This window comes from Plecotus auritus (assembly GCF_963455305.1).
Source record: "Plecotus auritus genome assembly, chromosome: 13".
NCBI classification, from domain to species: Eukaryota; Metazoa; Chordata; class Mammalia; order Chiroptera; family Vespertilionidae; genus Plecotus; species Plecotus auritus.
Genome location: NC_137779.1, coordinates 14,066,899 through 14,083,923, shown reverse-complemented (window position 1 = coordinate 14,083,923; position 17,025 = coordinate 14,066,899). Strand labels below are relative to the sequence as shown.

At 43.7% G+C, this 17,025-nt stretch overlaps 1 protein-coding gene across 6 annotated transcripts in view; it reads left to right on the top strand.

The window, feature by feature from the left end:
* The window catches only part of SBNO1 (strawberry notch homolog 1), a 58,368-nt gene extending 41,490 nt beyond the window's left edge, over positions 1–16,878 (top strand). For 5 of the 6 annotated variants that reach the window (XM_080649619.1, XM_080649615.1, XM_080649617.1 and 2 more), the window contains 7 exons: positions 410–556; positions 1,091–1,185; positions 1,278–1,370; positions 4,833–4,970; positions 6,336–6,412; positions 8,105–8,298; positions 9,419–10,937. In XM_080649619.1, the coding sequence (XP_080505745.1) occupies positions 410–556; positions 1,091–1,185; positions 1,278–1,370; positions 4,833–4,970; positions 6,336–6,412; positions 8,105–8,298; positions 9,419–9,561 (887 nt within the window). In that variant the 3' untranslated portion in view covers positions 9,562–10,937. Of the gene's footprint in view, positions 1–409; positions 557–1,090; positions 1,186–1,277; positions 1,371–4,832; positions 4,971–6,335; positions 6,413–8,104; positions 8,299–9,418 lie in introns of all 6 variants that reach the window. The other variant, XM_080649616.1, reaches the window with a different exon arrangement.
* Positions 16,879–17,025: the final 147 nt, after the last annotated feature.

The window sequence follows — 17,025 nt, the reverse complement described above, 5'->3', positions numbered from 1 at the left end:
TTATTGATTTTTTACAGAGAGGAAAGGAGAGGGAGAGAGAGTTAGAAACATTGATGAGAGAGAAACATCAATCAGCTGCCTCCTGCACACCCCCTACTGGGGATGTGCCCGCAACCAAGGTACATGCCCTTGACTGGAATCGAACCTGGGACCCTTGAGTCCACAGGCCGACGCTCTACCCACTGAGCCAAACCAGCTAGGGCTCAGCAAACATCCTTTGAGCATGGACTATGCTCATGCTAGTTGCTGGAGGTAGAAATTGTCTGATTAAAGCTGTTTTGGGAACAGTGCAGGAGGTGTGATGAAAACTTTAGAGGAGAAAGCGAGACTTTGAACTAAGCTTAGATGAACAAATTTTAAATTGCCAATTTGGTGCATTAAATTGTTTTCTATAATCTTGTCATTGCAGATTATAACAACATCGGGAAATTCCTGAATAGAATTTTGGGCATGGAGGTGCACCAACAGAATGCGTTATTTCAGTATTTTGCAGACACACTCACTGCAGTTGTTCAAAATGCCAAAAAAAATGGAAGATACGATATGGGAATCTTAGGTAAGTGGGGAATTTTTTTTAATTGATTTTTCGAGAGGGTAAGGGAGAAGGAGAGGGAGAGAGAAACATCGATCGGCTGTCTCCTTCACATCCCCTACTGGGGATTGAACCCACAACCCAGGCATGTGCCCTGACTGGGAACCAAACCGGCAACCTTTTGGTGCACAGGACAGTGCCCAACCAACTGAGCTACACCAGCCAGAGCAGAGGGAGAAATTTTATTTATTTATTTATTTATTTTTTTAATATATTTTATTGATTTTTTACAGAGAGGAAGGAAGAGGGATAGAGAGTTAGAAACATCGATGAAAGAGAAACATCGATCAGCTGCCTCCTGCACACCCCCCACTGGGGATGTGCCCGCAACCAAGTTACGTGCCCTTGACCGGAATCGAACCTGGGACCTTTCAGTCCACAGGCCGGCGCTCTATCCACTGAGCCAAACCGGTTTTGGCATTGTGGGAGAAATTTTAAACATGTATTCCTGATAAAATGTTCGCTTAACATTTATATGCTGCTTTTTTCTTATTTAAGATCTTGGTTCTGGAGATGAGAAAGTGAGGAAAAGTGACGTTAAGAAGTTTCTGACTCCGGGATATTCAACCTCTGGTCATGTAGAGTTATACACAGTAAGTCTGGCAGTCATGTGACACTTGTGTGCTGTCCTTCCGTGATAAGCACTCACAGAAGTGAGTCGAATTTAACTGTTATTGTTTCATAGATTAGTGTAGAGAGAGGGATGTCCTGGGAGGAAGCTACCAAGATTTGGGCTGAGCTCACAGGACCAGATGATGGCTTTTACTTGTCACTGCAGGTAAGACTTGTTATTTATTTATTTATTTATTTATTTAATTTATTTATTTTTATTTATTTCAGAAAGGAAGGGTGAGAGAGATTGAAACATCAATGATGAGAGAGAATCACTGATTGCCTCCTGCACACCCCACACTGGGGGATTGAGCCCACAAACTTGGCATATGCCCCAACCAGGAATCGAACGTTCATGGCTTGATGCTCAACCAACTGAGCCACATCGGCTAGACTTGTTTCCTTTAGATGCGAACTATCCAGATATGTGTTTTCATTGCCAGCATTGTGATTCTCATCTTGGCTTTGAGCATATTTCCCAGTTATATTTAGCTTTCTCTGGTCTGATAATTTATCACTATAATTGTGGGTTTTTCCATTCATGTACAATTTCATTTACTATAATGAAGCAATGTTATTAGATTCAATTTTTAAATTTATTTTATTTTATTGATTTTGAGAGTGAGAGAGATATCGACTTATTCCACTCATTTATGCATTCATTGGTTGATTCTTGTATATGCCCTGACTAGGGATTGAACACCCAATGACACTAACCAACTGAGCTACCCTAGGCCAGGGCAGATTTTGCCTGTTTCTAATACTTACCTTCTCTTGAATTATCTCTCTTTCCTTTTTTTTTAACAGCTTTATTAAAATACTAGAGGCCCAGTGCATGAATTCGTGCACAGGTGGAGTACCTCGGCCTGGCTGGCTATCAGGGCCTATTGGGGCCAGCAGGCTGGGGAGGGATTGCGGGAGGGCTCCAGGGCATGTCCAGCCCTCTCACCCAGACCCGATCAGCTGGACCCCAGCAGCAAGCTAACCTGCCGGTCAGAGCATCTGCTCCCTGGTGGTCAGTGCGCATCATAGCGACTGGTCCTGCAGTCGACTGAATGGCTGACCAATCGGTCGGACACTTAGCATATTATGCTTTATTATATAGGACAATTTATATACCATAACAATTTATCCACTTAAGTGTATATATAACAAAATTTGCCCCTTTAGCCATGTTTAAGTGTATAATTGAGTGGCATTAATTATATTCACAATGCTGTACAACCATCACCATTATTTCCAAAGCCTTTTCATGATCCCAAATAGTAACTATAAGCATTAAACAATAACTCCCATTCCCCCTTCCCATAGCGCCTGGTAGCCTCTAGTCTGCTTTCTGTCTCTGCATTTTCATATCTAAGTGGAAGCATTTTGTCCTTTTGTGTTTTCTTTCAATCAGCATGTTTTTAGGTTAATCTGTCTGTGCTGTGGCCTGTTTCAGAACACCATTGCTTTTTATAGTGGAATCATATTCCACGGGGTGGGTTTACCACTTTTGCTTTTTATTTGTAAACTAGAGGTCTGGTGCATGGATTCATGCACATTGAAAGGAAATTAATTAGAAGGTGACCAGCTGGGCAGGACTGGGCGAAATGGGCCAGACACACCCTGGAGCCAACCTCCCGTGGTCCCTCCCTGGCAAGCTGCACCTGGGGTGGTGCCAGGGCTCAAAGGGCATCTGCAGAGTGAGCAGGGTTCCTCCAGCAGGTGGGATCCCTCTGCCTGGCCTGCAGGGATTGGGCCAAAACCAGCATTCCAACATCCCCTGAGAGGTCCCAGAGTGTGAGAGGGCAGTCTGCAAAGTTGCTGTTGCTTGGCAGCTCCTCTGTTGAGTGTCTGCCCCCTGGTGGTCAGTGCACGTCATACTTACCAGCCGGTCATTTAGCCTTTTATATATATAGAAGATGTTTATGGAGTGACTGACTGACAGTGACGGCCTGGTTCAAGATGTAACTGTGTGCAGTGGAGTGTCTGTGATGCTGCAGGCAGGGCCAGACACGGACACTGTCTAGAGCAGGAGTCGGGCCTGCCTTCTGTAAAGGGGCAGGTAGTAAATATTGCAGGTTTTGCAGGCCATATATGGTCTCTGTTTTGGCTTTTCCTCCTCCCTCTCTACCTCCCTCCCCTCCTGCCACTGTTAAACTTGGGAGCTGCAGGCCAGACTTGGTCCACAAGCCTGGTTTACTGATCCCTGATCCAAGGGCAAAAGCTCTCAAATTGGATCTGGCTCCTTGTTTGTTTGTTTGCTTGCTTATTTGAAAATCTTACTTAGATCATTATTAATTCACATGAGGTTATAAGAAAGAATACAGAGAAACTTCTTGTACACCAGTTTCCATATTTCTCCCTTACATGGATTTTGCTTGGTCCACAAAGGGTATTGCTTATTGTTTTTCATGTTAAATTATTGCCAGAATTTAAAACACTGGGCTACAATACAGTGAACTTACTTGACTCTACCAAGTCAGATCACATTGTTATTTGCTTGAAACATTGTACTTTCATAAGTTTATCAAGTGTTTTACCTCAACTGATTAAAAAAATTTGAAAATGTAATTTTCACTTTAACCATTGTTTTATTGACTTTACAGAATTATATAAACAATGTTTCAAATCATTTGAGCCAGTAAAAGACAAAGGATCTTTAATATCCATGAAAAGTAAAATGTTGTCTTTTTATCAGTGTAAGAATGACCTTAATATAAAAACGTAGTTGCTCAGCAAGACATTCATGTTGTAGAGCAGCTGGGGAAATGTCTTCACTTTGAAACTGTTTTTTTCCTTTCATTTTCCGTCATAGATTATTGCTTAGTCATCGTTAACCATTCTTGAAAGCAGTGGTCGTCAACCGTTGGTCTGCGGACCACTGGTGGTCCATAAGGCCTGAAAGGTTGGCGACCGCTGCTTTAAAGGAGATACTAATTTTCCAATCTTATTTTTCCTAGAATTGAATGGGGCTTCTTATAACTCCTTCTTCCTAGGATTTCTCTCATAATTCTGACTTTAAAAAACTTATCTAAGTTCTGTCATTTGTCAGGTGCATTCTTTTCTTCCACTTCTACATACGTAGTTATGTGGTTCTTGCTCAGCACTGGATCTTCCTGGGGCAGCCGTAGGGGTAGGTGGCACCGAAGGATGAAATGAACTCAGAGGCCTGTGGGTAATCAAAATCATTATCTTTGAGGTTATATTTTATAGTAACTTGAGAGTGACATTTTTTACAGCACTCGATTATGAAAAATTTTAGCCACATGGCAGAGGTAAAGAATTTTCCTGTGAAGTCCCTTCATGCCCACTCCCTTGACTCCTCCCTCACTTGTCTATAGGCTGTTGGGCTAGAACTTGTGAAGTGTCTCCACTGGACATTTATGCTTTTAACGCTTACTCAAAATCATTTTCTAAGGAAAGTCTTCAGCCTCCTCAGAATTCAGGTCTCAGAGCCCTCTTTTTGGAGAGAATGTGTGAAACTGTCCTGCAGCGTGTCATCCTTCTCCATTTCGTGTTCATGCTCCTGTGTTTGTTTTGCTGCGGTCAAGGGGATTCCACTTGCCGTTGTGATGGCACCAAACACCAGCGTATCTCAGAGTGAGCAGTCACCAATCTTTGTGTTTCCCCACTTTTTTAATAGATAAGGAACAACAAGAAGACTGCCATCCTAGTTAAAGAAGTGAACCCAAAAAAGAAGCTTTTCTTAGTCTATAGACCAAATACTGGGAAACAACTCAAATTAGAAATTTATGCTGATTTAAAGAAGAAATATAAGAAGGTATTTTTTTCATTTGTACACTATGCTATTTATAAATAACTTATTTTATAATAAGATTGAAAGTATGTTTATACCTAGTTTTAATGTTATCTGCTATTAAGAAACCTGTAAGGTGATTATTTAAAATAGCTTGTGCTGTTAGAAAAAAAGCTTTCAGTGAAACTAGAAGTTTTTAAATAAAGAGAAGATGTGCAAGACTGAAATTCCTTCCCACCAACTGTGGCTTCATTATGAGCTGCTGTTTATATTTTGCAATGATTTCTAGAAAAACAGTGAGTGACTATGTTTTTCCTAACATTACTATTACTAGGGGCCCAGTGCACGAATTCGTGCACCTTGAAAGGAACTGTGGACCACGAGGCTGCAGTAGGAACAGGGATGGGTCTCGGCCCATCCTCCATGCCCCTCCCACCGCAGCCCCGGTCCTCTGTCTGCCGGCAGCCCCGCTCCCGCCGCCGCTGCTCCCCCACACAGAGGGCACTCCTACATGCAGAAGGCGCCAGCCCTGCTTGCACCCGCTGATAGTGCAGAGTGATTTGGACCGGCGCCGTCAGCGGGTGCAAGCAGCAGCTGCTGCCCCGATCGCCCCTCAGGAGCAGGGGGAGGTGGAGAAGCCCTCAGGCGATCAGGGCCAGCAGCCGCCACTCGCACTTGCTGATGGCACCGAGCGATCGGGACTGGCGCCGGGCACCGGCAGCGGGTGCAAGCGGGGCCAGCGCTGGCAGCAGGTGCGAGCACTGGGTGGGACCGTGGCACGCAGGAGCAAAGAATTTTTAGTGACCACCAGAGGCTCGCCCCGATGACAGTGACTGGCGCCTGCCTTGGTCTGGCACCCCCGCACCTGCTCCACCGTCACACCGCCGCCAACACCCACCATGTTCTGTGCACACCCTCTGGTGGCCAGTGCACATCATAGCGATGTTCGGTTGTTCCAGTTGTTCTGCTGTTCGATCTGTTTGCATATTAGTCTTTTATTATATAGGATAGGGTTATTAGTGTTACCTTAAACTTTTATTCTCTTGTCAGTTGTCACTTGAAAACAATCTTCTATAATAATAAAAGCGTAATATGCTAATTAGACCGGACAGCTGAACGACCTTCCGGACGAAGCTGGGGCTGCGAGGACAGAGCCCCTTACACAAATTTTGTGCATCAGGCCTCTAGTTATAATTAAGCTATTTGAAAACCGTGTTACATAGGAAGGTCCTCATGGCAGAAGTTGATAATGTCCCTCAGATGCAGCCTGTGGCAAGGGTCAGGTATTCTGTATAGAGGTCACCTTAATTTGGCTTTACAGACCAGATTAGGCAACCAGTTTGTGTAAAACAGTTCTTTCCAACAGAGTTTTTGTCTTACTTTCAACAGGTCGTCTCGGATGATGCCCTGGTTCACTGGTTAGATCAATATAATTCATCTGCAGACACTTGTACTCATGCTTATTGGTCAGTATTTCATGTTTCTCACGACATTCTTCAGTGTCATCAAGATTTAATTAAACTTGCCTTTACTCTAGTGCTGTCTATAAATATATGAGCACATTATTTGCTCTTTGGTGTGGCTCTCTCAGTCAGCAATGCCTGTAGAATGTGTATGGTTGATTTTTTTTTTAATTGTTTAAAGCTGTGGTCGGCAAACTGCGGCTCGCGAGCCACATGCGGCTCTTTGGCCCCTTGAGTGTGGCTCTTCTACAAAATACCACGGCCTGGGCGAGTCTATTTTGAAGAAGTGGCGTTAGAAGAAGTTTAAGTTTAAAAAATTTGGCTCTCAAAAGAAATTTCGATTGTTGTACTGTTAATATTTGGCTCTGTTGACTAATGAGTTTGCCCACCACTGGTTTAAAGAATTACATATGCCCCTTTTTCCCCAATTGACCCTCCCCTGGTTAATTCTTTTATGTGCCCTGACCTGCAGCCTTGGTGATTAGCACGATCTCTAACTAACTGAGCTACCATGCCTAGGTTTTTAAATTTATTTTTATCTTTACATATGTAGGTAGATGAATTTGCTTTTTTAAAAAAATTTGCTTTGCTGTGAGCAGTTTTTTTAAAAAAATAAATGTATTGATTTCAGAGAGGAAGGGAGAGAAACATCAGTGATGAGACTCATTGGCTGCTTCCCTCACCCCCTACTGGGGATCAAGCCCGCAACTTGGGCATGTGCCCTGACTGGGAATTGAACTGTGACCTCCTGGTTTCATAGGTCGATGCTCAACCACTTAGCCACGCCAACCAGGCTACAGTATTTTTGTTTTTGTTTTGAGAGTAAATTAGTGGTGTTAGAAATTAACTTAGGAAAACTCTCTAAGATAAAATATATTAAAAATTAGCCTACAAAAATCCTCTCTAAAACATTTGCTTTGAGTTTAGCAAGAAAAGTGCCCTAATACTGTATATTCATCTTGAATTAATACTGGAAAGATATTTTTATCGATGAATTGTGAAAGTAATTTTGGAAAGATATTTTTATCGATGAATTGTGAAAGTAATTTTGGTATGTCTTTTTTTCATAGCTTTTAAAGTAAACTTATATGTTTTTATTTTGTTTGCTGAGACCTTTTCCACTTACCAGAGATACTATAGAAATAACTGGCAGGATTATTTTATAAGCTTGCATTAATATTGTAATATCCAAAGTAATCTAATGGATAGAAAATGACAAATGCTTAAGTGGATATAAAACCAGTAAATCAGCCATTGTATAGGGAGTTAGGTCCCAGAAATAATTATTGTTAAAAATCAGTAGTGGGCCGAAACCGGTTTGGCTCAGTGGATAGAGCGTCGGCCTGTGGACTGAAGGGTCCCGGGTTCGATTCCGGTCAAGGGCATGTACCTTGGTTGCGGGCACATCCCCAGTGGGAGGTGTGCAGCAGGCAGCTGATCGATGTTTCTCTCTCATCGATGTTTCTAGCTCTCTATCCCTCTCCCTTCCTCTGTAAAATATCAATAAAATATATTAAAAAAAAAAAATCAGTAGTGGTAGCTCACATTGGAAAGACAATTCAGTATTTTGAAAGGATTGTACTCTAAGGAACTGCCAGGAAAGGCAAGGTATTTTCCACTTGAAATTTAGGTAGACCTTGCAAGCCTTTTGTTTGAGTGTGTGTTCATAAATACTCTCCCTCCCCTCTCTCCTAGGCGTGGCAATTGTAAAAAAGCAAGCTTGGGATTAGTTTGTGAAATAGGTCTTCGTTGCCGCACGTATTATGTATTATGTGGCTCAGTACTGAGTGTCTGGACAAAAGTTGAGGGTGTTCTAGCATCTGTCAGTGGCACAAACGTGAAAATGCAGATAGTTCGGCTGAGAACAGAGGATGGACAGCGGATTGTAGGTGAGTTTTTTGTTTGTTTGTTTTTGTTTGAGTTCTGGGGAAAAGCTCTCATTTTTTTCTTATTTTGCTTTTTACACCTTAGAATCTTACCGTCTCTTCTTGTAGTGGGGTAGAACTTGCTTTATATGTTCTTAAAGAGTTGAACAGAAGCTATACCTTTGAATGGACATTGCTGATTCTGGTTAAAGTTCTGGGATGGTCTTTTATTTTATGCTGCTCTTGCTCTCCTTCCTCTTCTTCTTCACTGGTCGTCTGTGCAGGTTCCCAGCCTCTTGCCCCAGGGTTGTCTGAAGTCCACCCTGTCACGTCTGTCATCCAGGTTGAGATGATGGCACTCAGGGCCACTGCCCCAGAGGGTGGATGGGGTCCTGCAGGGCTGGGCTAGCTATTGCCACCACTTGCTCTGTCCCAGGCTCTCCGGGGATTCCCCCAGTTCTTTCCCTTTCCCGCTCCTTGGTCTCTGTGTTACTTGCAGGAACCTTCCTCTCCTCTGCAGATCGGTGGTAGCCTGTGGCCAAAGGCAATCTGTGAACATTTTTTTCACAAAGTATTTTTGGTTGCAAGTTTTCATTTATTTGAATTAGTTGCCAACGTTAAAATCCAAAATCCTGGATTTTCATCTTTTGAAAACACAGAGCAGCTTCTCTGGAATATTGAGCCCTCCCATTCCCACCAGGGAGAAGTCTAGAGTTTCCTTACCCGGGGCATCTGCTGTCCAGTCTACAAGCATCTGCCTGCTTCAGTCAGCATTTGAGTTTGTGACCACAACTCTGTAGTCTTTTTGTTACATTAGTACCTGCCAAAGAAGGCGGTGTTTGGGGAGCTTTGAAAGATAATAGATAGGAAGGTCCAGTACTTCACTGTCTGTTCTTCCACCAAAGGGACAGTGTGACGTGAAGACACGTGTGTATGCCCAGGTATTTGTGGGTAACACTGCCTAGGAATCAGGTTTCTTCTGAAAGAGCCATTTTGGTTGTTAGGTATTTGTTTAGGTTTTGTGTGGAGTGTTGTTTGTTACACTTAATATTATTATGCCTCACTTGGAATTTGCTGTGCAATGTAAAATACTGTGTGGTTGCTCCTGAATGCAACCTTTAAAAATTCTTGTTTCTAATGGCAGGTCTGATCATCCCTGCAAATTGTGTGGCTCCTCTTGTAAATCTCCTGTCAACTTCAGACCAGTCTCAACAGCTTGCGGTCCAACAGAAACAGCTCTGGCAGCAGCGCCACCCCCAGAGCATTGCCAGCTTGAGCAACGCATAAGAACAGACAGGTTTCAACATGGATGTATCTGAAATGCTGTTGAAGCATATCATTTGCATAAAAATCAGGGACAGTTTCCAAAGAATTATAATTTTTTTCAGTTGTGCTCTCTCTAGTTAATTTTTTTGGGAATAAGGACAAACCTGGAATAGATAGCAAAACTGAAAATCAACAGTGCCGATGGTGGTACATATGTCTTTCCTTTTGCTTTGCCCATGGTACTTCCCATATGCTCCTACTTTGGGGGAGCAGAGGGGTGTGTGCGCGTGCGTGTGTCCGTCTGTTTGTTTGTTTGTGAGTTTGTTAAAGGCTACGAACCACAATTGGTTTAAAAATGCTTGGAACTTCCCAACTGGCTTTACTTAATGTTCCACAGTGCTCAGGGTTAACGCAGGTCATCCGTGCCATTGCTGTGGGAGTTCTCCCCGGATGCATGTGTTTTGGGTCTATAAATATTGAAAATATATATTGGTTTCTTTTTCCAACTTATTAAACACTAGGTCTATTAAAGCATGAAACGAAAGGTTGCACATCACACACACATTCAGGTTCTTTTCTAGTTTCTGTTCTGACAGTGCATGTCTTTGAAAGCATGCGTAAACAAGATTAACAGATGTCATGTGACGGAGAGAAACATTTGTAAGTGTATAGCATTGGTCACTGCATTTTTATAACATTCATACCTGGGTATTGCTTCTAACCCCGTGACTCTTCTCCCCACCCCCATTCTCCCTGTCCCAGGTTTCTTGTTAAGGTGATAAGTACAAACATTCTTTTGTGTGTGATAAAACTCTTAAAAGTTAATTTTAATGTATTAATAGTATTCCTAATGAGTGCTGCAAAAACGGCTACAAGCCTGCTTTTCTCAAAATTCCATTTTCCTTAACTTAAGATAGTTTTAGAAAAAAGGACAACTCGGCTTCCATTTTGCAAATCATTTTTTTTTTACTTTATTATCGTAATATGTTGGTCGCTCATAAAAAAGGAAACCATACTTGAGCTGTAAAGTAGACAATGAGGAAACACTTGAGGCTTCTGCTGTATGTTTATTTCTTGTTGTTGTTACCTAGTAACTTGAATATTGTTTAATGTGTTGTAAGACATTGTAGAGTTTATCTCAAGCTGTTAAAAATGGTAATGTACAAATGTGAATAGACACTTATCTATAATATGGGTAAGTTTTGTTTCGCCTATAATAGATGTTTTATAAAAACAAGTGAGGGGACAATTGGTCTTTTTGTTTCCTTTTTTTTCCTTTCCTTTTTCTTTGCTTGCACAGGTTGCACTATTGAAAAACTGAGATTGTATAAACCTGGTCAAAAGCTGCAAGATACCACCATCTTGTAGATGTCAAATAAAAAGCTGTTATCCGAACCAGCAGTGGACTCTTGTTTAGGCCCCACCACCTCCAGAGGTAGTCTGATGGGGGTTCTGCAGAACTCGGGTGCTGCTCAGCGTGTCTCGGGTTTTAGAATGAGAAGGTGTTGAGGGCTGAGGTGCCAGTACCTGTGAATCCTTCCGGCTGAGTTTTCCTTTGTGACCTTTTAGACGCCTCAGAGCCAGGGGAGGTAGTGATGGTGGCGGAAAGCTGGGCTCTCGTCCTCTTGTGTTTCTTCCCGCCTGAGTGTGGTTGTCAGTTCAGTTGTGTCGCCTTTACCACAGGTTTGCTTTCTTTGGATTCATTTATTCCTGATGCTTAGGGACAAATGGAGAGTAATTTCTGTTCTTTGGCATATTTTGCCTAGTGGATGCAACTTTTATCTTCAGTCTAGTCCCTATATCTCAGGCAGTGATCCACACGAATGTCGGCCGATCCCTTGTTAGGGCTACTAGATCAAACCCCAGCCTGGAGCAGAATTGTTTCACCTGCAGCAGCGCTTCCCAGGTGTCCGTTTTTTTGTTTGTTTGTTTTTTTTTCCTTTAGTCTATCAAATCGAGGTAGCAATTTGTACTTAAACAACTAATTAATTATTGAAGAGGTAAACGTTTAAGAAGTTCATCTTGCTTGTTGACGATTTGCCCAAGAACTTGTATAACTTGCTGCATATCTCGAGAAGTTGCAGGTTGATCATAATCCTTTGGATGCGAAGACTCATACCGATGTTGAGGATTCGTATGCTGAGCAGAAACACCCATGAGTTTATCAACTTCGTCTGAATTGATTCCGTAAATGGTTTTCAAACTCTCATAACTCAAGTTTGATGCTCCACGTTTCTTAAGGGGTGGCATTGATAGGGCTTCTTCTAGGTTTTGGTCTGATACATCAGACTGAAGCTCCTTTGTAATTCCATAATCTCGAAAGGTCCCATCTCGCTTACGCTTCCAAATGGTAGCCGCTTTGAAGAGATTAGGAAATGCTTGTGGTACAATACGTTCATGACCTTCTAACCGCAGTATCTTCAAGTACGGGAATTTATCCTCGGTGTGTTTTTCAATAAGCTCTTTCAGTAGTCACAAGCTTGGCAGCATCATCAGCAACAACTCTAAGGGTCTTAACATAACCGATTCCATCGTTGATAAGAGCTTTCATAACTACGTATGGAGTCATTTCAGAAAACGTTGAAATAAGCTTCAGTTGTGTTACAAAGGCTTGCGATGTTCTTTCGGGTAATTTATCTTGAGGCATGAAGAGGAGGGTATTGAGGACATGTTGGTCTAGTCCTTCTTGGCTCATCCAATCTGCAGTCTCTTTTATGTCTAGTGTTGGGTCTAACTCTATGGTTGGAGCCTGCATTGCAGGATAGAGTGTTGAATAAAGCGCATTAAACCGCTTGTTGATCTGCGTTTTTGGATTCTGCTGCGGTCGTCTTGCGACGTGAAACATCAGTGCAAGGGCATCTTTGACGATCTTTAGGTTCACCTCCGGATCACCCTCCACAGAGAGATCCCACTTGATTGCATTGCCGTCTCTGCCAGGTATGCCTCTATCAGTAGTGATGTACTTGTCAAAAGGTCTGGATGGAATCTCATATAAGAAAGGGAAGACAGAAAGCAGACATGTGGCATTTATGGATATAGTTCCTCCTCTTGTAAAACTGGATGTTTTTGTTGGTTCAAGTATACTCATGGTGGCTGCGCCAACAACATGAGCCTTAGGAGGCAAGCTCACTTCCACACATTTAAAGGCCAATATCTCCACGTGTGACGCCATAGAGTCCGCAGGTGTCCGTTTTTAAACTGGCGCCCATGCTAAGGTGAAACAGCTGGGACAGGAATCCTAACAACCCAGCCCCTCCAGTACAACCGAACGGCTGGCTTGGGGAGGAAGAGAGACTCGGGCTGTAGGCCAGCTTCCCTGTTCTGTGTATGGGTACCAGCAGGTCACGGTGCTTCCCAGGCAGCGTCAGGATGAGGATTCTTTAGCCTGCAATTAGTGGCCCCACGGTTCATGATGTAATGTTTGCTCTTGGAATAGCTACCTGATGCAAAGGGGCAGTCAGATGTTCTGTTCTTGGTAGAACAGCTTTGTTTTGCTTTTTAAATAAGGTCCAGAAATAAGGCCTCTGAAAACTCTCAAATAGAGTAGACCTCAAAAAGGCAGCACTCAGCGTAAGTGGAAGGGGGCTGAGGTGCCGTTCGCACCCCCTGCATAGGGTGTGCCAGAGCCTGCTGCCCTTCCCCCTTCCTCGAGGCGAGCATATGACCTTTACACTGTGCCCTTAGCCAAGTCAGCAAGTTCAGGTTGGCCAACTATGGGAAAACCCAGCATTCAAGGTCCTCCTCTGCCAGAACATCAAGTCTGAAGCAGGCCCGTGTATTTCAGGATCTGAATGCCCCGTCTGAACCCAGGGGCTCTGTGGATCTCCGTGTGAGCCCACTTGGCTTCCGCAATGCCTTTTCTCCCTTTTTAGCAATATGACTCTGAGCACAAAGATTGGCCTGTAAATCACAGGAGTGTATTCAGAGTTTACAGTGTCCAGAGCTGTTCAGATGGTACCTCGGGGGAATTAGTGTTCCCCTAAGTTAGCACCCTCTGCACTGCAAGGTCTATCTTCGGTTTAGTGGGTTATCCAGATAGGTGTGAATGGTGTGAATTCCTAAAGGTATTAACCAAGTACTTTAAACACAACTTGATCAAAAAGTAAATATCTTAAGCAGTTTTCCTTTTTGCTGCTAAATTGCAGATCCCCCTCGTCAGTATCTTTACACCAGTATATAAGTTAGCAAGATCCTGCATCCAAAGCAATGTAGTAGTGCGTGTATGTATATATATTTATTGCAGTCCAATTACTTAGCACTTCAGAAACCTTTTTGAGTTGCAACAATGCACCTTTTCGTTTTATTTTGCCTCATCTGTAAAAGTGAAAGGTCTAGAACACCAAGCTCCAGGGAAATAGAAATAGACTCTTAGAGACAGAGTTTTCTGGCTGGAGCCCCTGGGCATTCATTCGCTAATCGCTGTGATGCTATTAGACAGCTTGTGGCAGGCTTGACAGGAGAGGGTACCCGCTCAGCTTTTACAGTTGTGTAGCGGGAGCCTTTTCCCTCCCGCTCCACTTTCCCATTGAGCAAGAGTGGGAAAAGCGATAGAACAGAAATGACGGGTGCATCCCAGGTGATGAAAGTAGGAGCAGAGACCAAGTATTTTCCCTTCGGGTCCTTTTCTTGATGAGATGAAGCGGAAGGTCCCTATCTGAAACCTCTGGTTTTTAAAATGTACCTGAGGGATATCCAATAGTTTCTAAGAATGGTGCTGCGTGAGAGTCACTGGTAGGCTGGGACCCAGTTATCACATGTTTGGTTAGTTCAGGCCGTGAGGTGACAGTGGTCGCCACTGGGATAATGGGCACTTGTTGACTCCGCTCCCTGTGTCTGGGGTCTCCCTGCTAACACCGCACCCATGCACACACACTGTGCACACTTGGCTACTCGAAGTCTATGCAGCTCACAGTCCACACCTACCTGGCCGCAGCTGTGAGCAAAATCCATTTGCAGAAATTCCTCATTGGCTGTCAATGTCTAATACAAAAGCAGTGTCTTTTAAGGGCATGGAGGTGGAGGAAGCACATCTAGACACCTGCCACTCAAGCTAGCTAGTCATGCTTTCCTGAGTCTTTGAGGTGAAATCGATACCCACCTTCTGATTTTATGTTGTACTTATATATGTGTACATAAGGGTGTATATATAGAAATGTTGAGCTCTTTGGAATTCCGAATGTAAATATTTCTTGTAAATTGAGACCCTTACCAACTGGTTTTCCCTTCGATCCTATTTATTCTTTTCTTGACTTCCTATAACGGGGCATTGTATAAAATTTTTTTTTAAATGTAGAAAAGTATGAAAACTTCTTAGTTGAATTTATTCACATATTTTAGAATTCAATTTTGCATCTTTGCTATGAATTCCATTGTGTGTGTTTTGTGTTAATATTTTCCAATATGCGATTGTGTTTTGCATTTTTATTACAAATTTACTGTGTGCAATGCATTGTATTGGGGGAGGGGTGAATTTGAGTGCAATTTCTGATACTGTCATTATATGACTAGTTATGCTCATTTATGTTGCTCTTTGGAAGCTATAGTGAGCCTGATATTTTCACATTAAAAGAAAAGAAATTCTTCCTGAGACTTCCTTTAAGCTCCTCTAACTTCTTCAGTGCATTGGGATCAAATGTATAGCTCCGCAGCAAACCCAGCCGTTTCCAGCCTTGCGCTTTTTCAGGCCTGCACCAAACTCCTCACCTGTGCCCTCCCACTGGGGGAAGAGCCTGCAGACCTGCACACTGAGGTGTGTCCTGCTGCTGCTGCAAATGCCCCGTGTTTCTCCAAGAATCTGGGCCTGTTTTCTAACTGATGGGGGACATCAGAGATGTACTTTGCAGTGAGCTCAGGTAACCTGTTAGATTGACAGCAGACAGGGAGACAAGCCCAGTGCAGCCTGTGTCCGTGGTGACAGGTGGCATTGGACAGTGTCCTCCTCCCACAGAGAGCCCTCAGCTCATGGGTGGATTCCGTGCTGAGGGTAAACCAGGCAGTTACCTGAGGAAGGGCTGGCTGTAGGGTCTCCTGCAGTCCTGTCACCCTCATTGTGCTGGTGAATTGCTCTTGACTAAATGAGTCACGCACCTGGGGGTTGGGCTGGATCAAGGCTTCCTTCACGGTTAGTGTTGCCAGCAGGGAGGCCAGGTGACTCGTGAACCCACATGGCAGGGTCCGTCACCTAGGAGGCAAGCAGTGGGTTTTTATGAGCATTTCATGGGCTTTTCATTCATGAACACGTTTCATTCATTACTGTTGAACCTGGTAGACTTGTTGAAAATTTCAAAGTTTTCTGCATTTGGCTAAGTCTTGGGAGACTTGGTGTGTCCTTGGAGCAGGGCCTGTGGGATATGCTCCTGCATGAATGCCCTTCAACCACCTGCCAGCTGTCTTCCTCTGGTGCCGAGTGGTTGAACCGAGCTTTGCAGCAGCAGCCATGCCCTTTGCAGCCACGTGGCAGGGTGCAGGCAGCCTGAGGCTGTCCCTTAGTGTAGTCAACCAAGGGGCCAGCCTGGGGAAGCCAAGGCCTGAAGGTCACCCTGGCTTTCCCACCCCCAGTCCCTGCCCCAGGCCTTTCTGCTGTGGCAGCATTGTGGCACTGAAGAGGGTAAAGGAGCTTGACCTTCTTTCTGACTCCACCATGAGGGGCAGAGAGCTTGTTTTCTACGTAGCACGTTGACGTCTCATCATCAGACACAAAAATCATCCTGTCCATGGTTTATACTGAATTTGCTAACTACTGATGTTATTTTTCAATAACCAACCCCGGGAGGTGGGAAGAGGCCCGCGGTATCTCTGCAATAAAACTTCCACCAGGTTCTACCTCCGCCGAGCAAAGGATACTTTTATACGTAGGCGTAGACCTTCCTCCTTCGCTAATCTGACATGGTGCGTCTTGAGACAACACGATGGAGTCCAAAGACAATTTGAAAATGAAGGTGGATGTAGACTGTTGGCATTGTTTTTCTTTCCTCCTCTTTTTTTAAGTCTCTCCTTTGATATGGCTACTCCGTGTGAATGTCCGTCTGTATGTGAAGGTCCGCACTGTTCTGATACTGCACTGCTTTGCCCGGCCTTCGTGGTAACCAGGACCCACCCGGTGTCCGGAAACGACTGTTCCCACCGCTCTGATGTGTAACTCTCCAAACTGGGTCTCATGCAATAAAAATGTATTGGGCTGCATTGAGCGAGGCTGACCCTCGCCAGGAAAAACGATCAGCCACGAAGCTTAACAAATTCTGTGTCTTGTTGTTGTGGGTTTTCTTGTTTTGTTTTGTTTTGTTTCCTTTGGTTTTCTTTCTTTGTTAAGATTCTTAAATAAATTAAACCAGCTAATATACTTCCTCTCCCTCCGTGTTTTCCTTGTCCGGGTTCTGGGCTGTATCAGTGCCAACACGCTCACCTGGAGAGCGGCTTTTACGTGTCCGTGTCCCTAAAATGAATTGCAGGAGACGTCTCGGGATGCGGGTGAGATGGAGGCTAGGG